This window comes from Cololabis saira, chromosome 23, assembly GCF_033807715.1.
Source record: "Cololabis saira isolate AMF1-May2022 chromosome 23, fColSai1.1, whole genome shotgun sequence".
NCBI classification, from domain to species: domain Eukaryota; kingdom Metazoa; phylum Chordata; class Actinopteri; order Beloniformes; family Belonidae; genus Cololabis; species Cololabis saira.
This window is the reverse complement of record NC_084609.1, coordinates 28,267,159-28,291,149: the sequence shown is the minus strand read 5'-3', so window position 1 is coordinate 28,291,149 and position 23,991 is coordinate 28,267,159. Positions and strand designations below refer to the sequence as shown.

The 23,991-nt window shown below is 39.7% G+C and overlaps 2 protein-coding genes across 2 annotated transcripts in view; one reads left to right on the top strand and one right to left on the bottom strand.

Annotated features, from left to right (window-relative positions):
- Positions 1 to 8,422, bottom strand: part of LOC133424195 (cAMP-regulated D2 protein) — a 37,786-nt gene extending 29,364 nt beyond the window's left edge. The window contains exons 1-2 of the mRNA XM_061714652.1: positions 8,397 to 8,422; positions 4,379 to 5,196 (exon numbers count right to left, since the gene is read on the bottom strand). Coding sequence (XP_061570636.1) covers positions 4,379 to 4,864 — 486 coding nt within the window. The 5' untranslated portion in view covers positions 4,865 to 5,196; positions 8,397 to 8,422. The remainder of the gene's footprint in view (positions 1 to 4,378; positions 5,197 to 8,396) is intronic.
- A 5,987-nt stretch (positions 8,423 to 14,409) lies between these two features.
- On the top strand, positions 14,410 to 23,562 carry LOC133424357 (pancreatic secretory granule membrane major glycoprotein GP2-like). The gene is made up of 9 exons (XM_061714902.1): positions 14,410 to 14,437; positions 15,042 to 15,261; positions 15,395 to 15,550; positions 16,045 to 16,235; positions 17,308 to 17,456; positions 17,591 to 17,848; positions 19,548 to 19,701; positions 21,805 to 21,934; positions 23,423 to 23,562. Exons 1-9 carry the CDS (start codon positions 14,423 to 14,425, stop codon positions 23,545 to 23,547), a joined length of 1,398 nt encoding a protein of 465 aa, XP_061570886.1. The 5' UTR covers positions 14,410 to 14,422; the 3' UTR covers positions 23,548 to 23,562.
- Positions 23,563 to 23,991: the final 429 nt, after the last annotated feature.

Here is a 23,991-nt window from a genome sequence, read left to right as displayed (position 1 = left end):
CCACATACAGAAAAACAACCATACATACTCCTATAGGCAGTTTATCATTTACAATTAACCTTGCATGCATGTCCCTTAACTGCGGGAGGAAGCCAGAGTACCCAGAAAAAATCCACGCAAGCCAGATGAGGAAATGTCAACTCCACACGGCGAGACCCCTGCTGGGACTTGAACTAGAAACCTTGTTGCTGGGAGGCAACAGTGCCAACCACCAAGCCACCACGCTTCCCTTTTATTGCTATTATTATTAATTATTATTAATGCTGTTATTATTGTTGTTGTTATAACTATCATTAGTTAGTATTAGTAGTGAATTAATTTATTAAATATTGTTAATAAAAGGAAAACCTGATGAAAATGTGAGAATATTTCTGAGTGAGCGATATGCATCCTGACTGTTGTCATGGTAACTAACATGCACTCCTTCCTGTCTGTGCAGAAAGTAGAGCAGAGATAGAAGAAAGTGCCATTAGTGCAGAAGAGCTAAATAACAGCAGAATGCATGGGACTAGATCCCACTATCCTGTTGCCCACCAGAGTAAAAAAATAATAAAATAATAGATAAATATACGTACTGTAGAACACTAATATAAATTATCTTGATATTAAATATCCAACTGTCTAAATTATGCTGTCCTCAATCGTGAGTGACCACATTTATTTTCTTCTTTTCTTTGTTCATTTTCTTTGTTTTGTTCGTTCGCTTAGTTTTCTTCTTATTAGTATCTTTTTTCCTTTTCTGTAGTCTGCCTTTTGTTGAAAAGGATAGGCAAAATAAGCCATGAGGCTTCAGCCTATACCTTTTTGGTCAAAAAAAAAAGGGAAATGTGTACATATATATATATATATATATATATATATATATATATATATATATATATATATATATATATATATATATATATATATATATATATATATATATATACATATGTGTGTATACATGTGTGTATACATATACAGTGTGTATATGCAAACATCTTTAATGTAAATGACCAAAACAAAACTAAAAGAGTAACTGATCTCTGTCTCCTGCTTTCATGCAGCGATGTTATCCGTTAAGACATTTCTAAACGAGGATAATAACCTGTGGCGTGAGATTCTGTTGGATAGGTCTCATCCTTAGTGACTGTTGCTATTTTGATAAAGAATTGAATGATAAAATGACTCCAAAATGACCACCGGGGTTGTCCCTCCCGTCACACTATTCCAGCAGCCCCAACAGCTTAAGGTTCATGCTTGTTTAATAGTTCCATGCACAGCCCATGCTGTTGATGCTGGTTGTTTGGAGGTTGTAGCTTTTCCCTTGCTGACCTTATGTTACTCTGGAATTTATTGTGAAATTCAGCCCTGATGTCACTTGGTCGCAGCTTTATGTGAAAGTTTGAGCGGCATCACTTCACCTATCATCACATATGGCGCTTTAAGACTAGTACCTACTCAGCCCGACTCCACTCGCCTTGCCCTCATTTCTTTTCGATACCCAGATCAGAAGTAGGAGGTTGGAGTGAAGCTGCTGTGACGTATTTGATTGTGTGATCTGAACGAGGAAGACAACAACACTAAGACCCCATCCACACGTAGCCGGGTATTTTTAAAAACGAATATTTCCCCCCTCCGTTTATAAAAAAATTTGCATCCACACATAACCGAAGATCTGCGTTTTCGACCACATTCATAAGCATTCTAACCTGTAGATCATCTGCGGCTCCCGGGGAAGCTGCACCTCCGCGGCGCAGCTGGCACCGCGGGCACCGGGGCTCCGCGGCTACCGTAGGGTGCGCGTCGCCGCGTACCCTACGGTGTAGGCTCTGTGTCGGTGTAACGCAGTAAGCGGTGGTCAAGACCAGAGACCATTTATTTAATAGCTTGGAGAACAGATGCTGTATCATCTGTAGTTCTGTAGTAAACAAAAGTCGCACGTCAGAGCAGATTTGTTGTTGTTTTGGCGCATAATGTGACGTTCGAAAACGCAAAACTCCGGTTGTCTCTGTCTACACGCATCTACATAAACGGAGTTTTCAAAAATCTTCACTTTGCCCGGAGTTTTTTTAAACCTTCGTTTATTTGCGTTTTCGTGTGGATGACAGGTCAAAATGTAGGAAAATATCTCCGGTTTAGCAGATACCCGCAGATATCCGGCTACGTGTGGACGGGGTCTAAAGATGTAGAACCTGGAGGAGATGATAGATGTGCTGCTGGGTCTGTGACTTGTGTTCAATATCAAGTTAAAAAATGAGAGTGAGAGAAGCTTCATGGGGCGACGCTTTTTTTTTTTGTTAGTTTGTCTCTGCTCTGCTGAAAAGTCAACTGGAGCCGTGAGCAGCTATGAAGTGACTGAACTCCTGGTAGATCTGGTCGTTCCTTATCTCCGTCTAGATCTTTTTAATTCTCTCCTCAGCACCAGGTTTATGAACATCTGACCCTCAGAGTTGGATCACCAAACAGACTTTTGCTGCCATTGCTGGTTGAATAAAATGAACAAGAATCCGTCAGAGTCTCTTTCTCTGATTTCCTCCTCCTGACTCAGACGTCTGACTCCAAGTCCCCGACCAATCAGTGGCCTGTAGTGTGATGATGTCAGATACAGCCGACTCAGCAGCTTAGAACCTCGGCAGAGTAGTTACAGAAAAAGTAGCTACTAGTGTAAAAGCGCCAATATTGTACCTTTTTGAAACAATGACTCTCATTTTATCATATTTTTCATATTGGTACATGACTCATTTGGCGAGTAAATCGCAATCTGTCTTAGATCTAAAAAGTTTGGCGTAAAGGCAACGTTTGTTTATTGAGGCAGTGTGTTCAGAAATGTTATTCTGGGATGCTGCTTCCGTGCACGTTGAGCTGACAGGATGCATCTTTCTCAATATGGTGGAGGGCCAGAAAGGGGGTTCTGGGATTGTAAACACAAGGAAGACAACCCCCACCCCCTTTCATTTGCTTTGGACTAAAGTTTTTGCCTTTTACTTAAATTATGATAAAGAAATGTAGGTTGTATAAGAAGACTTACCTGACATCTACCGATGTGGATGAGTTCCCATCAGACCTCGGCTGGAGCCGTTTATATACCACAACAACCAAAAATCAGTTTACCTTATTACGCTGCAACAGTCTTGCAGCTGTTTGTGAAACAGTCAGCGATGTATGATTTCCTTTTAAAAGTAAAAGGATTCTGTGGAAGCTGGAAAAACGGCAGAACTGTGTGAACGGCAGTGCAGCCTAGGCCCTAATGCTATGAGGCCAAGACTGAAAAGCCCTGAGCTCAATAAGACACCGGCTTTTACGGAAGTTTTGAAATGTATTTTACCTTTAACTCTGTTATTTACCATTTTTATCTGCATGAAAACAACGAATAAGCGAGTAATAGTTTAACAACGATAGGCGTGTAGGTTTTGTCGGTGGTCTCAGATTGTTTTTGATAAAACAGAGATGAAACAATGACCAGTCAGACTCACTGTTACATGCTAACCACGTCAGTGAGTCTGCTTCTGCTATCGTCTATAGACGCTCGTCCTCACCTTCTTTCTTCTGAACAGAGACAGTCGGTTGCTTCCAGGGAGAAGAGATGGAGATACAAGATTTTGTATTTCCTCACAATTATTTGCTGACAATCCTATTTAATAATTAACTTTTCTTTATAGCTTATCTAAATAATTAAGTGTGTGTGCGTGCGTGCGTGCGTGCGTGCGTGCGTGCGTGCGTGCGTGCGTGCGTGCGTGCGTGCGTGCGTTTGTGCGTGCGTGCGCTGTGCGTGCGTTTATGCGTGCGTTTGTGCGTGCGTGCGTTTGTGCGTGCGTGCGCCGTGCGTGCGTGTGTTGGTAAAAGTCATTGCTTCAGTAAATGTCAGGGACATTTGCTGGACTGATTCTGTCTATATTTTCATTTGGAAAATAAGCTGTTGCTTGATACACGCGGATTAATCTGACACTGAAATACAAAATGCCCAGGACTGTCACTTAGGTAGGAGCACTGGGAAAAAAATCGGGATAAAAATATTTAAAAAAAAGAAATACAAAATACAAGTGGTTCTTTATATATATATATATATATATATATATATATATATATATATATATATATATATATATATATATAGTATATACTATGTATAGTACAGACCAAAAGTTTGGACACACTTCCCCATTTGTTTGAATGAGAAGGTGTGTCCAAACATATATATATATATATATATATATATATATATATATATATATATATATATATATATATATATATATATATATATATATACATACATACATATATATATACATTTCCAGGGCGCTGAGCACATGATCTGGAGGGTGGACCCCATGAATTTAGTTTGTTTAGACAAAGCAATTAATACCAGTAAGTAAAAAGTTATCAAATTGCTTACCATTTTGGGACATTCCTCAGTGCCAGGCCTATTGCAGACCTGCATGCATGCCGCCCGAGGGAAGGAGGCGTTGTACACCCCAGGCCAAGGGCTCACAGGTCTGGGGGGCTTCCAGCGATAAGCTCCAACGGGGGGATCTGCATATGGTACCCCATAAAATGCATAGGCCTTATCCACCTTAATCCCCTTTATCTGTCCATTTTTGGTCGACGCCACCGGTCCAGGGTTCCCGCCTCTGCTCGGATTCACGGGTTCATCCTTGACCTGCTGGACGCCTGTCGGCTCCTCTGGACGTCTCAGCTCTTCTTTCGGGGAGTTTACCTCGAAGTCTCTGTTGATGATGAACGGCTCGGCCCTCCCAAGCTGCTGGTAGATATTTCTCAGAAAGCTGACAAGGTCGACGTCGTCGTCATTTTTCGTCACCTCTCCAGAGGAAGCCACTAAAGTTATCGTGCTCAGCAGCAGCAAGCACTGCCACCTCTCCATACTGCACCGGATATTCCTATACTCCCCAAGACCCTAACGCTTGATTTCGCTCCGACTGGCTGAGATACAGACGTTGCAGTTCCCATAAGCCCCGTGGCCTCCAACTCTTCACAGGGTTGTGCGTGACTCTAATTTGGCCGGCCGCTTGTTAAGATTTATCGTACAAAAGCTGCTCTGTTGGGTTGCTGAAAGCCGTCCTGCAGGATCAGTACAGCTGGACACAGGCCCTGCTGGAGCACCGCTAATAGAGGACAGGCCGTCTTTCCTTTGCTTAATACAGCCTAATCACAGTCACACATATGAGACACATGGGGACGGGTCATCCAGCAGACCTGATGGGCCGAAGAAGAAAAAAAGAGGGGTGGAGGGGGGGAATACTCATTTTAAAAAAAACAGTTCTTTTTTTTTTGTCATTCAAGTGAATGATTTGCTCACATTACACTGCAACAGATGCCTTTATTGACTACTGAGTCCAGATCCAGGTACAAATTGCAACCAGGTTTATAGTGCCACCTTCAGGCCTTTTGCGCTCCAACTAACAAGTCAGGTCTCTGGGGTCATGGAGGGGTGAGCTGTTCATGGAGTAAAAGCTAGTGAGTCGTAGTGAATATGCTTTTCTACCTTTATGAAATGCAGTATACATCATTTTTTATTCAGATTTTTTTCTTTTCCTTTTTTGTGAAAGTGACTGTTTTGTTATATCTGCATGTTGGAAGCATCATAGACACAGAAGAGCAATAACCTAACACTGTATTATTATGATATGAAAGATATACAGTTTATGTTTCACATCATAAGTATCGTATCATAAGTATTATTGTTATTACTATTATCATTATCATTATTATTATTATTGATATTAATATTTTTGTTACTATTATGACTGCAATCAGGATAACACCTGAAAGTGATATTAATGGAGCCTTGTGTTTCTGTAAAAGGTATCAGTTTATGGAACAATCTGGATACAGAAGCCAAAGAATGCAAATCAAACATTACATTTAAAAGAATAATAAAAGCCAGTTTGATGAAGAAATATCATGATAATGGTGGGTTTTCTTTTTTCCTCTCTCTCTTTTTAGCCCCAGTCATATTTTTTTTCTTTGAATCAAAAAAGAATCCGACTATCTGTGTTTGACGACAGCTATTTTGATTTATTTTATAACTTTTTTTAAATTACGTTTATTGGAAAGTGGGTTTTTTTTTAATTGCATAATTTGACATTTGTTTTTGTTTATTATTACATTAATTGAAATTTGATTTCTTAGGACAAAGGGACAGACACAATAAGCTTAGTCTTCTTTCTGTTTCCTTTCATTCAGGGAAAGAGATTTGTTGTAATTACATTGAACTGTTTTGTTTTTCTTTTAATGAATGAAATAAAGCATAAAAATAAAAAAATAAATAAATAAAATAAGGGACGAGTTTGTATGTGAAGACACTGGCTGATGATTTGATTTCATTTGACATGATCAATTTTCAATCATCAAATCGCCTCGACGGACCATCGTTTTTTTTTTATTGACAGATATATACAGAAAAGGTACAAAACTTCAGGCTAAAATGCAGTTACAAATTAAGGACAGTAAATTATATATCAAATAAATAAATAAAATAGAAGGTTTGAGGTTATATTTTGAGGTTACAGGAAATATTGTATTTTTCACATAAGCTTCTCGTTTTAACCGCTTTGGGGTTTACGCTCTGAATATGATGTTAATACAGATTTGAGAACAATTATATTTGGACGTTGGCTAGCAAATTTAGTACAGTGAATATGATATTTAGCAATAATTAAGAGAAGGTTGATTAAATATACTTTGTCTGGGCTTGTCATATCATTTTTTGATACACCAAATAGTACATGTTGAATGCTCAATTTAAAGGAAGAATCAACTTTAGCATTTATAAAATTATTAAGGTCAATCCAGAGAACATGAATATATGTGCAATTCCAAAATAAATGAGATATTGTTTCATCCACATTACCACAAAAAGAACAGAGTGTGTCAATGTTTATCTTATATTTAATAAGATTGGTCTTGACTGGATAGCATCTATGAAGTATTTTAAAAGTAACCTCTCTTACTTTGTTTGTAATAATACATTTTCTTGACAAGACCCATGTGTTTTTCAAATCTATCTCATTATATAAGTTATTCCAATACACTGATACAAATATTGTGCTTGATCTACTTAAAAGAAATAAGTCAACTTTTATGGGATTATTATGTAGATCAAGAAAGACTAGTCTTTGTATAAACTACTTAATTTTATGTATGTGAATAATATATTTTGCAAGTACAGTCAACTTAATTGTGTTAAGTTTACTTTATTTATCAAAATTAAGTTGACTTTAAAAAGAAAAAAAAAGAAAAAAAGAAGAAAAAAGAAAGAAAATTTAAAAAAAGAAAGAAAAGAAAAAATTAAGTTGACTTTACTTGCAAAAATTACGTTGACTTTACTTGCAAATTAATTTTGTACATACTAAAAATTGAGTAGTTTATACAAAGACTAGTCTTTCTTGATCTACATAAAAATGTCATGTGAAAATGTCGCCTTAGTTTTTTTAAAGTAGATCAAGCAAGATATTTTTTACTGTGGTTGTTCTACTTAAACAAATAATGTTTCATCTAAATGTTGGTCAATCTGCCCAATAGATTAAAATTGTTAAAGGAAAAGTAAATACAAAAAGATCATTGCTTGTTGTTTGTGTGTAAATGAAAAGATTGCCTGGGATTACATAAATACTGCTTGTTAAGGAAAAAAAATGCACAATGTCTTGTTTTTTGAACAAATGCAGATTAAGTTCAAAACTAGATGTATTCATGTAAAGCAACAAACTTCATTTTTAATTGTTAATATCACAGATTTAAATCTGTTATATTTACATGCGCTTACTGTAGATGTATTTTTTTCAGTGTAGAAAACTGCTGCAGGTTTAGAAACAATATCTCTCTGTATAATATATCTAATGCAATGATTGGTAGCTTGCACTTAGTAAAGAATAAATATTACTCGACGGTACACCAAGAAACCTTCATGGGTATTTCGTAGTTTGAAAAAGTTTCTCCCAGAATAAAAGACTAGTTGAGTAAGCCCGTGCAGGTGAGTGTCGGGAGCGCGCACCTGTCTCTTATTAGCGGCCAGTCCCGCTCCGGCCGTCGCTCTGACGAACGCAACATTGAAAAACAATGTAAGACAAATATCCTTTACATTTAAAACCACTGATGATACCCCTATTTAACTATTAATCCTATTTCCACGTTTGTAGGAATTCCATAGAATATTCATTTATCTTTTTCATATTGGTGCCTCATTCGTTCGGTGAGTAGATCCTCCTGAATCAGACACGCATCTACCAGAGCAGACTTTGTTTCTTAAATATGCTCACTGTTATTATTCCAGGACGTTGCTCCGACATGACTTTCTCAATTTGCTGGGGGGGGGAAGAGGACGTTCTGGCAAGGTAAACACAAAAAAACACGACTTAAATTTAAATAAATTGTATATGATGTCTAAACACACTCACCCGAATCTGCAGTCGTCTCCGCCGGAGTCTTCTTAGTTTAAAAGTCTTTGTTGTAAACGGCAGAGCTTTTGATCACATAATTTCTTCTCTTCTCCTTTTCTAATTCGCACTTCCGTTGGAACTTCAGTTTATATTGGGTAATCCGACTGCAATTGGACTACTTTCAGTTTCGTTATCACTGCTGGACCTTTCAAACTTGCAACACAAACACAATCCCCTTTCTGTCCTAGTGACAGGGGCGCCTCCAAATATTTCTGATAGGGGGGGCCAGATGGGGCCACTTCAATTCTTGGGGTAGACACCAAAACTAAAAGCCATCATTACAGGATTGTATTATACTGTTGTAGTATACAGGCTCAGAAATACTTTGTCTACTGATTTACTTAGGTTTACTGTCTTACATTTAATTGTACTAATGGTCTAATGTGCATAGACTAATAGTACTACTGTGAGTGATGGCAGATCAGGAGCGGCTTCATGGGCCTGGCTGGCTGTGCATTTGGCCCAAATGATTTGGGATGAAAAGCATAACTGACGATAGAATCTATTTGACCGGCAAGTGTGTTTTTTTTTTTTTGTTTTTTTTTTTTTATTGAGGCAAGTGGGGTGTCCAGTGGGGTGGCCAGCAAATGTGTAGGGGGGGCCATGGAATAAAATAAAATACTTAAAATTAAATATTCATAATAAACCAAACACATAAAAGTTTGGTTTATTATGAATATTTAATTTTAAGTATTTTATTCCTTTTCAATTAGCTGGCCACAAATAAAATGAACATTGTGGAAAACCACAGTAAAATTGTTACAAAGGAGTTGAGGTGAAGTATTAGCTGGCCTGATCAGGTTCTTGGCTGATTTTAACAAACTCCCTGAACGGTTTTGTGCTGTCCATGTCTAAAGCAAGAATAAGCAGGGCATTTAAACATCTATCAGGCAATAAATCACGACGTCCCATTGTTTTTGGAAGTAGCTCTCCAGTCGTCTCCGCCGGCGTCTTCTTGCGTTCAAAAGAAAAGGGATTTTTTTCTTTTCTTTTCCGTGGAAGTCAGAGGCGTTTTTGTTGTGAACGGCAGAGCAGTTGATCACATTATCTCTTCTCTTCTCCTTTTTAAATTCTCACTTCCGTTGGGACTTCAATTTATATTGAGTAATCCGACTGCAATTGGACTACTTTCAGTTTCGTTATCACTGCTTGACCCTTTCCAAGCTCTGCAAAACAAACACAATCCCCTTTCTGTCCGAGTGGGCTGATATTGTTTTGTTCTTATCAAGCCACAATTTGTAAAATGTTTTTAAATATCTACATAACCGCAGCCATTTATGTGTTTGGTTTATTATGAATATTAACATTCAAGTATTTTATTCCTTTTCAATTGGATGGCCACAACTAAAATGAACATTGTGGAAAACCACAGTAGAATTGTTACAAAGACAGGGTTGCAATCAGGCACAAGTTGTGGCATGTTGCAGCAATAGGATTTCATCTAATAAGGAAAGTTTTGTGCTGTTCATGTCTAAAGCAAGAATAAGCAGGGCATTTAAACATCTATCGGGCCATAAATCATGTGTTTTAGAGCTAAATTATTGTCTCTACTTTCAGGCAAAATGGAAATTTGTCCCTCAACGACACCTCATTAAAATCTGTGATGAAGGTGGGCAAAGTGACCTCCTTCAGGGTCTCTCCAGTTGTGGAAAACAAGCTAACCCTTCACTACGGGGGCTCTGTTCAGAAGTGGACTTTAGTAGTCAGCCTACGTAAGGACGACAGCGTTTGTTTCTGATGTTTTTACTCTCTAAGGACTCTCATCAAATGTTGAATGAAAAATGTTTATTTCGCCCAAAGGTACAAAGATCATTAAAATCACCACCCGACAGAAACCTTTAGAGTATCCTTCAAATGTGACGAAGGTATGTCTGAGATGTGTTGTTTTTACAAAGATCTGTGTCTTTTGGGAAGTTTTTATTCCATTCTTCATTCCATTATTTTTTCCGTTCTTCTGCATATTGTGACTGCCGTTGCCATACCAATGTCCTCAAGGGCTTCTTGAGCTTGCTGAGTGCCTCTGAGGTGTTTGCGTGTGAAAATGGCACAACCTTCCTCTACCAGGACCAACAGTTCTTCCTTGCTGTTGGTGAGAATCACATCACACTTAAAATATCCATTTGCTCCATTGCTGACACTGCAATGCGAATGCTGATAACCCTCTCTGTGTGAAGAAGATATATGGAGCTGTAGCCATTTAGACCAGATCGAGTTTAACCAAGCAGAAAACTGAGGTTTCCCATCGTTTTTGACGTCTCTGAAAACCTGAATATGGAAACGTTCTTTCCCTCCAAGGGCACACGGCGCGATTCCCTGTCAAGCTGGAGTCGAGGAGTCCCTCGATGTTGCTGGTCTCCTGGGTTGAAAAAGATCCCGAAGTCTTCTACACACACAACTTGACCCTGTACCACCTAGAACTGGGATCCTATAACGCGTTCAGCGTGGAAGCTACCAACCACAACCACCACCGCTTCATGGCCTTGGAGCCCTGCAGCTCCTACGTGGTCTGTGTGGAGATCGCAGACACTCACTCCTTAACTTGTCTCGCCACTATTACTGGTATGGATTTAAGTACAGTTTATTTATATTTATCCAATTCAGAAGAATTATAGAGAGTTTAATACGAGCTCACATAAAGGCAGTCCAATTTTAGCCAATCAGATACCATCAGAAACCACCAGATAACCTCATCTTTAATCTGGTCTCATGGCCTTCGTCCACAGGCCAGTGGGCAACAGTGGAATACTATCTCTAAGAAGGAAAAGAGAAGTCGAGCAGTGTTGCATTCGTCATCAGGGAGATCTCAACGGGACAGAAGCAGTTGTGTTGAAATCACAACAAAAATCAGATTCTTAGTCCTCTGAAGCTGATTGTTATTTCTCTAAGAAGTGGTTTATATGAGCAGCTTTTACTTTGCAGAGAACTTATGAGCTATGTTTCTAGACTCTATGTAAACTGGGAAGTTAGCTTAAATGGCTAGATGAGACTGTGTCACGCTGAGCGATTTCCTTTTCTGTAGCACATGCTAGGTCGAGAGTGTATGGCAGTGAGTAGGGCGTTGCACATTTTGAGAAAAGTCACGTGAGTATAGAACTAAAGTCTGCATTAATATGTGACACTTTTTTCTTCATTCACCAGACCCAGATATCCCAAAGGATTTTGAAGTTGCGTCGTGGAACAGCAGCAGCATATCTTTGGCATGGGACTGCCCCACGAACTTCAAGTACTCCCTTTTCCTCCTCACAGCGTTCTACTTTAACGGTACCGACCACATCACAGAGGAAGTCGAATTTTGGCTGACAGATGACAGCTTTGCGTTCAGCCTGTCAGATCTGCCGCCCTGCAGCAGGGTGAAGTTTGGTCTGCAGACTGTTTGTCAGGCGGGGCTGGAAACCCGTTACAGCAAAATGGTCCTGCACGATGGAAACTCCGGTAGGTTCGGACATTTTGCAACAACAAAATGTCTGGTTCATCATCTGATATGTTTAGTTCTACTGAGAATAACACATGACTGAGATTTGAAAATCACTGCATTGTCTTTATTTTCATTTTAGTCTCCCAACCTGTTGGGAATACGGGTTGTGGAGTTTGACCATGATGCACCAACCTTTTTGATTTAAGACACCCCACCAAGCAGGCTTTTACTGCCTGAGCACAGTGAACTATGGTTAAAACCGCAACTTCCACATGAAATCTCAGCCATTGGTCTCTCTGGATGTGGTCTAGGTGATGCTCCTGCTTCAGTGGCCAGAGCTCTTGAAGCTGGTCCTCGGACTGGGTCTTCCTTAAATGGCTGTATTTAGGAAATATATGCGTAAAAGATGACCATTGCATCATGAGAGGGATGGGTTGTTTTTTTTTTTTTAAACACATTCTCATGTATAATACTTTAGTTTTTCACATACGTTCTTGTCCTCAGGTCACTCCGACATTGACGGTTTGCATCAGGCATCGTGTGGCCCCGACAGCTACACCTTGAGATGGACTGTGATGAACACCTCGTCCATCTCCAACTTCCGCATTTACCATGACGGCCTGCTGCAGGGCACCACGCTGTCACCCAGCTACACTGTGGTGGGACTGCTGCCGTGCCAGAGGTACCAGGCCACAGTGGAGGCGCTGTGTGGAGACGGCGTACTCATGAATGCCAAGAGAATAAACGCGCATACGGGTAACACAAAACCTGATTAGTACACCAACAAACGTCTATGACTTTGAACACTTTGAACAAGTGTATTTAATAACTTTGACAACCACAACGATAGAGGAGCATGGGGACTGAAAAAATATCTTCATATTTGTGATTAATCTCAAAAGCATTTAAGTGGCTAGTCAAAGTTTGTGTGTGTGCGCATGTCAGATTGCTATTTTCTAAAACGTCTTTTCTCAGTCATCGTCAACCCTTTTGGCTTAATCCCTCTTGGAGGATTCAATTCAATTGTATTTATATAGCGTCTAATACAACAAAAGTTGTCTCTAGACGCTTTCCAGAGACCCAGAACATGACCTCCGAGCAATTATTACATAAACAATGGCAGGTAAAAACTCCCACAGATTGGAAGTTGGTTCCATAGTAGTGGTGCCTGATAGCAGAACGCCCGCCCTCCAAATCTACATTTGGATACTCTAGGAACTACAAGTAAACCTGCACCCTGGGAGCGGAGAGCTCTGCCAGGAACATAAGGCACTATCAGGTCTTGTAAATAATGCAGAGCTAAGCCGTTTTGGGCTTTATACGCAAGTAATAACATTTTAAATTGGATTCTAAATTTTACGGGTAACCAATGGAGCGACGCTAACACTGGAGAGACGTGGTCTCTCCTGCTGATTCCTGTCAGCACTCGGGCTGCTGCATTTTGGATTAGCTGGAGCCTATTCAGCAAATTACTTGGACATCCGGCTAATAACACATTACAGTAATCTAGTCTAGAAGATACAAATGCAATCATAGTCCGCACCTAGATTAGGCCCAGTTTTACGTGCACCCCCTTCTTGCTGCTGCTTTTTTTGTATTGGTGTGTAATTTATCTCTGTTGCTGGCTTTCATGTATCTAGGGCCCAGGGGGGTGTCTGATCTCAGATACCGCTCTAGTGACTCTACTGCCCTGTGGCTACCAAGCGTCCCACAGCAGACAGCAATGGCTTATATATACGAGGTGTCCCTGGAGGACGGCCCCGTCATCCAGAGGAGTCGTGTGTCCGACACGGAGATCCCCCTTCAAGGGCTGGAGGAAGGGAAATCCTATGTCCTTGTTGTGTGGGAGGAGTGCGACGGCCAGTGGGAGTCCGAACCATCTCAATTGGGTTTTCAAAAAGCCAATTCATCTTTTGAGCTCCATGGGAGGTCTGCTGAACCTATTCAGGATCTAGGTTAGTCTGTACGTTTTGACCGTATAGAAATGTAATTCTTGCCATTGTAATTCTCGTCAGTTGTGTGAAATAAGACCTGGAAACAGGCATTGTGGCATAGAATTGTCAAATTGGTTTAATTCACCGTACGAATTGTTACAGATTACTTTTGTAATACTGTATTTGACCCGGTCTTTGTACGTTTTGACCGTATAGAAACGTAATTCTTGCCATTGTAAGAATGAGATGTACCTGCTGTACTCTACTGCCCTTACTTTTTAACAACTTGTGCTTTTTATTATTTTACCTCTTTTCTTGTCATTTTATTTAATTTTGTTTATTTACTGTTTAATTGTGTCTTGCTACTTTTAATGTTGATGTAAAGCACTTTGAATTACCTTGTGTTGAATTGTGCTATACAAATAAACTTGCCTTGCCTAGGCGGAGGTACTGCCGGGACTGCGGTACTGGCCTTGCATTTCACGGATCTCTTGAGTCACTGCGTTACCATTTTTGTGTCATCAATAGACATACAGCTGGATTTCGACACCATGGGTCTCTCGGTGGTCGTGCCCTGGACGATGCCTGAGGCTGTGCAGGATGACTCGGCAGAATCAAGAGCTCAAGTGGTGCAGATGGTCAAAGGAAAGGTGGGGAATTAAAAGTTCATAGTTTGTGTTTCTTAATAGTTTAATAAATAATTATAAATAATTACATTTATAATAAATTATAAATATATATATATATAATAAAGTTCTCATTGCAAAACATTGTATCAATATAGACTCAATCTGTCTCAATACATTTTTATTTCATGACTACGGAGCCCCTTTGGTGACATTTGGAAAAAAATAAAATAATGTGTGGCCATGCATTAATATCTCGTGGCCACAAGTTATTTTATTTTTTTCAAATGTCACCAGAGGGGCCCCGTACATAACTGGCCATATTGTCGGAAAATAAACATTCTGTAACCAGCACTTTTTTTTCTAAACTATTTTAGTTTTATATTGGTGCTTATGCTATTAAAGGGGTGTGTGTGTGTGTGTGTGTGTGTGTGTGTGTGTGTGTGTGTGTGTGTGTGTGTGTGTGTGTGTGTGTGTGTGTGTGTGTGTGTGTGTGTGTGTGTGTGTGTGTGTGTGTGTGTGTGTGTGTGTGTGTGTGTGTGTGTGTGTGTGTGTGTGTGTGTGTGTGTGTGTGTGTGTGTGTGTGTGTGTGTGTGTGTGTGTGTGTGTGTGTGTGTGTGTGTGTCAGCTGGAGGAGCTGTTGAAAGACTTTGATCAGCCAGCTCTCATTGAGTTGGACTCCGTCAAACCCTCGGATGAGCCAGAAAAGCTGGAGATTGTGTTTCAGTCTTTTGATGCCTCTGAAGCAGAGAGACGCGTCCTTCTGCCCGTTAGTGACCAGCTGAGTTATATCGACTCCCTGAAAGTCCCCAACATCGCAGTGAAGAACGGAATCATTTACTGGGATGGTAAGTGGTGGTGAACAACTTTCATGGTGCTTTAATGAAGCGTGTGTTCACTGCAACCTTTTATCAGTGAAGCAAATATCCAGCTCATGAGCTCAGATCTGGTGGGATTGGGTTTGTTTTGGCATTTTCTCAGATCCAGATCCATGTGTGGGCTCCAAGCAACCTTTGTGTCCTCATAATTCTCGGTGCATCAACACGCTGGGCGGGTACTCGTGTGTGTGCCGGCAAGGTTACTATGACGTCAGCTCTGTCTTAGCTCCTCCCACAGCTTCACGCCCAGTCTGCAAAGGTACCATGACAACACTCCGTCATTTCAGCCATTAAGTTTGCATGTTTCATTTTTATTTTATTGCGTGTCATACCGAGTAAAAGTAAAGTTCTTAAATCTGCTGGAAACTCCACTGCAATACCAGGTTTTTACATTCCTTCTATGACATTTAGCAGAAACATGAGGTGTTTTTGCTGTGAGGTTGAACATAAAAATGTCTACTGTTAGTCAGTTGAAGTAAATGGTGAATAGAAATTCAAATGCATAACATGTGGCTGTTTTGAATCTAAAAAAAATCTGGTGTAGTCATTGAAACACATAATTTTAAGTAGTTTTAAACAGACAATCGGCTGCATGGTGTGCATACCATGGCATTAAGCTACAAGCAAGTCGGGCTTCTTTATCTCTTGGATTTTTAAAATGATATCAAACTCTTGCTGGTGTTTCCAGCTTCACAGTAAAATAGTTGAGGCCAAAGTAGAAGAATACGACACTCATCTGTGACTCGTTTTCAGAGAGCGGTTTTTTCAGCCAGTGTCTGGATAAAGTGATGACTGGTGGAGTAGCGAAGGATTACCTGACATCTAAATTCGGGGGAAAGGTGGAGGTGAAGCTGAATGATGGCCGCTGCACCGTGAATGAAAGTGAGCAGGTGTACCACTTCAGCACCCCACGGAAACTGTCAAAGTGTGGAACAGAGAAGCAGGTAAGTGACTCTGTTTGGAGGTTACGAATACACTAATCCCTCGTTTTTCCGGGGGTTATGTTACAAAAAGAACCCGTGATAGGTGAAATCCGTGAAGTAGTGACCTTATTTTTTATTATACAAGGCTTCTAATTGCGGAGATCAGCACCGCCCCACCGCGACCCGATTTATTGGATCTGAAGTGGAGAATCAGTGCAGGACATTTTGTCGACATTATGGGCTTTGGAGAAAATTTGCAAACTTAAATTTGGCAAGCTGTTTTATGTACATGTACAGTACATATTAAATCCAATCAGAGTGCAGAACACAATGCAAATCCGTGAAGCAGCGAGACGTGAAAGGTGAACCGCGTTATAGCGAGGGATTACTGTAACAAAGTCCATGCTAATAACGTATCGACACAGATCAGGCGGGCAGGGTAGAAGCTACTCTCTCCTCACCTTCCAATCCAGACTCAATACTCACCTGTTTATGATTAACCGCTCACTTCAAGTCCAACTGCACTGTTCTTTGTGTTTTTATTATATTGATTTAATCCATTGTTTTATTTTTGTTGGAAAGTGTCCTTGGGTTTTATGAAGGGTTCTTATAAATAAAATGTAGTATTATTACAGTCCTGTTCCCCTATCTTCAGGTGTTACTCATTTAGAACATTTATTTTCTCATATTAATTCAGCTGATGGTAAAACAGCTGATGGTAAAACTTCCTTCCGAGTCCTGTAGGCAAAAAAGGGCAAAAGTGCAAACTACTTCCTTTTGAAACAGGATTGTACAGTATGTAGTGGTAATAGTGAGTCTTTTAATATTTCTAACTAAATGCAGGCTATTGTTCTTTGAATGAACACTAATGGTTTTCAATTCAGATTATTTGTGTAGTGTTGATTCACAGCATGTGTTGCAGAAAAAGTGAACAAGTTCAATAAATCTAAGTCCAATTTTGCCATAATCCAGTTCTTCCACTTGATCCGACATGCATTTGTGTGATGCTCTGATGCCAGTTTGTTTCATCTTGCTGCAGAAGTTTCCATGGTGATGAAAGAAACTTGTGTGTTTGTGTCGGTGTGTGTTTTAGGTCAATAAAACCCACATCATATTCCAAAACACTCTGACTATTAGTCTGACTAAAGAGCAAACAATCAGCCGGAGGGATTTGAAAGTGGTCTGGAAGTGCGCCTACCTACGACATTATGCTCCCAAATCTCAAGTGATTCCTGACAATTGGTGAGATGCATCAGACTCCACTGTTTCCCTGACTTAATAAGGACATTTGCAAGTGTTCAAATCTACGTATAGAAAATCAGATTGGTTTTGTCTGAATGTAGGAAATCACCTCAGTCCTTTTTCTTTGATTGCAGGCTCTCCTCAATTTCCCTGGTGGAGGTCAACTCATCCCTGCTTCTGGGTCTGACTATGACTTTATACCAGGATGAATCTTACACAAACAGTTTCAAGGACACGGTTCACTTGGGATATGAGGAAACCCTGTTCTTCCAAGTAGTCTTGCAGACCAACAGCTCATTTGCCTCCGACGTGCTGCTGCAAGTGGAGTCCTGCTGGGCCACGGAGAGCCCAAACCCACAAGACGCCATCCAGGCCATTTTTCTGGATGAGGGGTATTTTGAGAATGTGATTCTAATAAACTGAAAAGTAGGACAGCATGTCGACTGCAAGTCTGTATCTAGACACGCAGTTGACTAAACTCTTTTTACTTTAATTCTCTGGGGATGGTATGAACCCAACTCACTCAGCTCGAATGTTAAAACTTTTGCTAGTACAAACTTTTTGTTTTGTACTTATTTTCACAACATACAAAGGCACTGTGGCATTTAAAAAAAAAACACCAAGCAATGAGGCTTTTCGTTTATATTACCCGATTCCTTCTGCTAACACATTGTAAAGTTTGAAATTATATGGGATTGTCTGCATTTTTATTTATATATTACGGAAGAATATTAGGGCCATGCAGGAGAAAAAATATTTGAGAGGAAGATATATTTTTTTTTTTTATTGTGCACTTCAAGATAAAAGTCAATGTTGAGGAAAAAAGTCGAAATGTGGAGATTAATGTTGAAATACAATTTCTAGAAAAAAGTCGAAATTTGGCTTTTTTTCTCAACATTTCAACTTTATTTACGAAATTTTGACTTTTCTTTAAATTGTATCTTAACATTATTGTCGACATTTTCACTTTTTTCTCGAAGTGCATAATGGAAAAAAAAAATCTTCCTCTAAAATATTATTTTTATTTTTCTTCTGCCTGGCCCTAATACTCTTCTGTAATATATACATCTTAAAATTCTTTACAATTAAAATGTTCTGTTGGACAGGACTCCCTACTATCATGGAGAATCATTCATGCCTTTGCAATGTGAGCAGTTTTTTTTTTTTTTTTTTTTTTTTTTATAAAAACTCCCAAGGTCACTGATACAACCCCAAACAAATAGAACCTGGCCCAAATGTGTCTGAAATCCATGTTTCCGATGTATGGAAACACCATACATCTGGGCCCAGAGCCGTTGATGTCTCTGGACTAAGTTTTAAGTAGCGTTTATGAATGCAGCCCCTATTGTAGTGCTTGACAAGGGTTTCCCAAAGTAATCTCTTGTGGTTATAGTATCTATTGATTGTTCTTAATGCAGTACTTTGTGAGGGATCTTAGCTTTTTTTGGGGGGTTCTGGGTCTTTTTACCTCACATACATATATTGTAGCATGATTGTATTTACGGTGACGTACTAACAAGGACGACTACAGCAATAGTTTTTACTGCGTTTGTATGAAGAGTATGGAGTAAGTAGCGTCAAAAACTGACTCAACCTTTCTTTTTTAAAAAGGGGATCATTTCAATCATTTTTTACATCAGATGTTTGAAATAACTTATTTTTCATACACCTCCTTATGAGCACAAATGTCTTCTGTAGCAATGTTTTTTGCAATTTGTTGCACAGTTGATGTGCAAAAATAGATGCATGCTAACAAAAACGACATGAGGAAGAAAATTAATTAGTCTTGGAGTCGTACTGTCTGCAGAGAAATGAAGTTCAAAGCAACTGTAAGAATCACTGCATGTTTCTTTTTATTTGGATTTTCTGTATCATCCTGACGGCGTAGTTGCAGGAATGTGGGATGAAGATTTGATTCATCTAGGGGTTAAACACAAAGCACTCTGTGTGTTTGTGTCAGTTTGTGTGGGGGTGGGTTCAAAAATGTAAAAATGCAATTTAAAGGTGGCTTTTTAAGTTGTATAATAATTAGCATCCACAACATGTCAAATAATGAAAATCCCATTTTCTGTATTTCTTTATTTTGTCCAGGTGTCCCATAGACGACACATTCCTCTGGCTCTCCGTTAACGGCCGGGCTCAGATAAGCAGCTTTTCCATTCAGATGTTCTCCATGCCCAAAGGCCTACCCATCTACTTCCACTGCCTGGCCAACATATGTGGACATGACGAAGACTGCACACAGGTCAGATCTGGGACACGCTTGTGCAGCGATGCCTTCCTGTTTAACTGTCATTGTTAAACTGGAGGTACAATCCAGATAAGACTATATTATTGTCACACATTCTGTTATTTTTTTACAAGCTATATGTTTCGGTATCTGATCAAGTCTTCTTGCTGACAAAGATGAATTTTCACAGTAACTTAAAATCATCCTCTGTTTTTATTCAATGTAACCTCCATGATAAGTGTTTGTTTTCATATAGTTTGTTTTGCTTCGGGTGTGTGTGAGTTCCAAGTCGGCAAAGATGACCATCAACGCTATGGTGGATTTCTGCTTAACTCTGTATAGCACCTAGCCTGATAGAGCAGACCGACAGCTAGGGAAATATATGGATGTAATCCATAGGGCCTCCCCATCCGAGGGCTGGCACCAGCACTCGCCTATCAAACACCTGGTTAGCTCTACGACGAGAGTAACAAACAAGGTGACATATTCAGAGTGGGAAACAAGTCAACAGGGGAGTGGAAATTAAACATTTGGCATATCCAGTCAGAAAATACGTGTAATTTACAGAGAAATGTTTTAAGCGCCATGTTCTGTTCAATTTTTAAAGAAAAATTGTCAACTGCTATTCCTGAGCTGCAACCATCTACACTGTTTACATACTGTTGCCACGGTGTCGTGATTGTGTTAGGCCCGCCCAGAGATACAGACTGCGTCTGAAATCCCATACTTACCCTACCCTAATGACCTAACTTCCATACCCTAATGAGTAGCAAAAACAGTATGTGAGATTTTTTAGTGCGTCCAAAACATTAGTACGTACACAATAGTATGTACTATCCATACTCATTCTGGAGAAATTTATTAGTGTGGATTGATGGACACTAGCTAAGCAGAAACTTCCCACAATGCAATGCAGCGGTGTTTGGTTGCTAAGTGCTGCGAGATACGTATATGTCATAAGTGTAATATTAAGTATAATAATATTATTATATAATATTGGTATATAATAATATTATATAATGTTATCTCGTTTGGGCCAGGATAAACAGGAAAGAGTGGAGCGGTGCTGCTACTGCTGCTGTGACAGGAGTTGTTACCATTGTAACAACTCCCCCTCCCAACGGCAGGAAGTGCGCTCTCACTAGTACGTCCGAATTAAAAAGTATACTTTTTGAGTATATACTGTTTATTATGGCATTTCGGACGCACCGACAGTCTACTGTACAAGGGTCGGCTGATTTGATTGGTTCCCTCCGACTTTTGGGCATAGTGCCATCGGTTGGTAGCTAGTACCTGCAAAACAAATTTACATTTGCTAGCAGTACATCTACAGTAGATACCTAGGCTATAGCATCATCTACAGTTTCAGAAAAGGCAAATTCAGACAGTCCATACATTCCATGTAGAAGACTGGGAGACCAAGTCCTGGCTACTTGGGTTCATCGCCTTATCACAGTGCACGTGAATTACTGTAAAGCCCACTGGCTTTACAGTAATTCACATGCACTGTGACGAGGGGATAAATGAGCCAGCACAAAGAAGTTTGAACAAGCTGTGAGGGGCGAAGACTGTAAAAACAAAGAAGTGGTTCGTCTGGCTCTTTTGGCAAATATTGGACAATGTCCTCTGTCTGTCTGATACATTTGCCAAACACAAGGCTGAATACCTCCAGTATCACCACTGGAAACTGATGGAGAGGACGTGGACAAGACGAGATTATCTCTGATTTCATTCAGCATCAGCGGCACCAGTGTGGCCGACGTTATTGGCTGTGGCACCTGCGTTATTGGGGGTATTGCTGATGGTGGCACAATCGGATGCACTTCGGCCTCAGCACACATGACATTTGATGGAGGGATACTTTCAAGTTTTTTAGCCTTTCAAGCCAATCCCTTTTCAGTTGTTCCATGATAAATACATTATTGCTACCCATTTTCTTTTTTCTAACATTGTTTTTGTGAGCATCAACAATGTCTTCTCACTCGATAAGGAAGTGCTGAGGAACATTTTTAAAGTCCACACTGAGAAACTGCCATCCTTTTTCCAACTTTGAGAGATGCCAATGGTTTTCTTTTGTTTTTAAATGATGATTAACATGTGGTATTTATTTTGAACCAGGACTGCACCAGTGAGCAGCGCTTCAAAAGATCTTTAAGCCAGATGGACCAAAAGGGAAGACCAGCAGCTGTTGTGTCTGCTGGACCACTTATAGTCAACATGAGAGGGAAGTTGGTCCAGCCATCTAGATGTGAGTTTAAGATTCTCAGATTCAGTCTGTTCAGACTAAAGTCGGGTTGTGTGAGGTGATCAGCTCTGCATTCACAGCACCAGTGAGAATCGGGAAGGACTGCTAAGTGAGCTACGTTAACAGCTAGGTGGTGCAGAATCAGGGCCAGAGTGCATCGCCTTTGCCAACCCCTACCCAACACGCATGGATCAAACTGCATACATTTTCATTCCGATTTGAGCGAACACTGCGCTCAATACAGCGGGGGTTACGTTCCAAAAAGAACCCGTGATAGGTGAAATCTGCGAAGTAGCAACCTTTTTTTTTTTTTTTTTTTTTTTTTTAGAATTATTATACAAGGCTTCAATAGCGGAGATCAGCCCCGCCCCACCGCGACCCGAGTAATTGGATTTGAGTGAGAGAAAATGAAAAATGATTAAGAAAAAAAATACAATAAGTACAGTAGGAGAAATTGTGACTGGCGTGTATTACCCTGCTATTCTGATGCTGCTGCATCGTGACTCGCTCTGTAGCGTCTTTTTCTCCTAAAGCCGCGATGCAGGTGAGTTTTATCCAGAGAAGAACAAAGTTATGGGTCGTTGTTGTCGCTCTTTTTTTCTTCTGGGCAAAAAGATTCTTATAAACCGACATGCCACCATGGGTTATATCTGAGAACTGTAATGAACGATTCATCAAAGTTCCCGTTCTTGAGCTGCTGCTGAAGCTCATTGGCCATTCTCAGCTTGTTGCTAAGCAACCAACGTTATTGACACAGAAAGTGAAGAAACGGGGAAACTGTTTAGCCAATTAGAATGTAGAACACGATGCACGATGCAAATCCGTGAAGCAGCGAGACGTGAAAGGTGAACCGCGTTATAGCCAGGGATTACTGTATTTATTAATTTAGTCAATAAATGGGTGGATAAATAGAAGCCTATGCTGAGTGACTGGCACCAGACCTCAACCACCAGAATTCAACCTTGGGAAATGCAGCTTTATTTTCACTTCTGCATAGCCCAGAGGACTGCTTGGTAGGTTGTACGCCTATTTTGAACTTTGTCGCTCAAAGTGGGGAAGTAGCTACAGGGTGAACCTGAAGGCGCCTCTAGGTTCCCTAACATTGCAAGATCCATCAGCAACAACGACACAGATTCCAAGAAAGCCATTTGTGTCCAACGGGAACCACCAGGTAGAAACTGGTAGAGGAAAAAGACCGTCTTTAGATTACAGAACGCACGATGCAGAGGCACCGACGATTTAAAAATTCAAAAGTTACCATTCACTTTAAATATACTTCGCACAGCCCGACAAAAAAAGTTTGAAAGGGATTTTTAGGTCATTATATTTTGAATATACGGTACTCAATATTTAAATTCCCGTCAGGGATTGATAAAGTATTTTGAATTTGAATGTCCATACTGTTAGTTTAAGCTAAATCAAATGTAAGATGTCCTATCTCAAGGCATTCTGTTCTTTACAGTGTCTTTGAACTTGTGTATCTCTTTGCAGGGCCAGAGCACACGACCATGATCTTCATTGTGACAGCATCAATAAGCTTTTTAGGAGTGACTGTGCTCTCGCTGAGTGCAATCAAAGCAGTCATGATGTACTATGAACAGCTACGGCTGCAATAAATTGTTTTGAAAGAGCATCTAAGTGTGTAGTGTTATGTTCAACAACCAAGAGGCTGTACATACAATATTAAGAATTACATGTATGTTTTTGGTGTTTTTCTTTTTTGTTTTGATATTTTTATTAGGGGGTAAGGCACAGTTGAACAGGAATAAACAAAAAAAAAGATATACAGTCTACCTCCTTTTTTTTTTTTTTTTTTGGAATTAAGAACAGAACAAAAAATCCACACAAAACAATGACAAATACACGAAAATTATTATATTCTTCTATTATATTCAAGTAATATTTAAGTATTTAAGCTAAACAGTATGAATTAAAAAAATAGATGAATAAAAAGGGGGAAAAAAAAAAAAAAAAAACCCAAAAACAAAAGAAAAGTAAATAAAAAGATAAATAAAAAGGAGGAAGAAAGAAAGGAAAGAGAGAAGAGAGGGAGGGGGGGG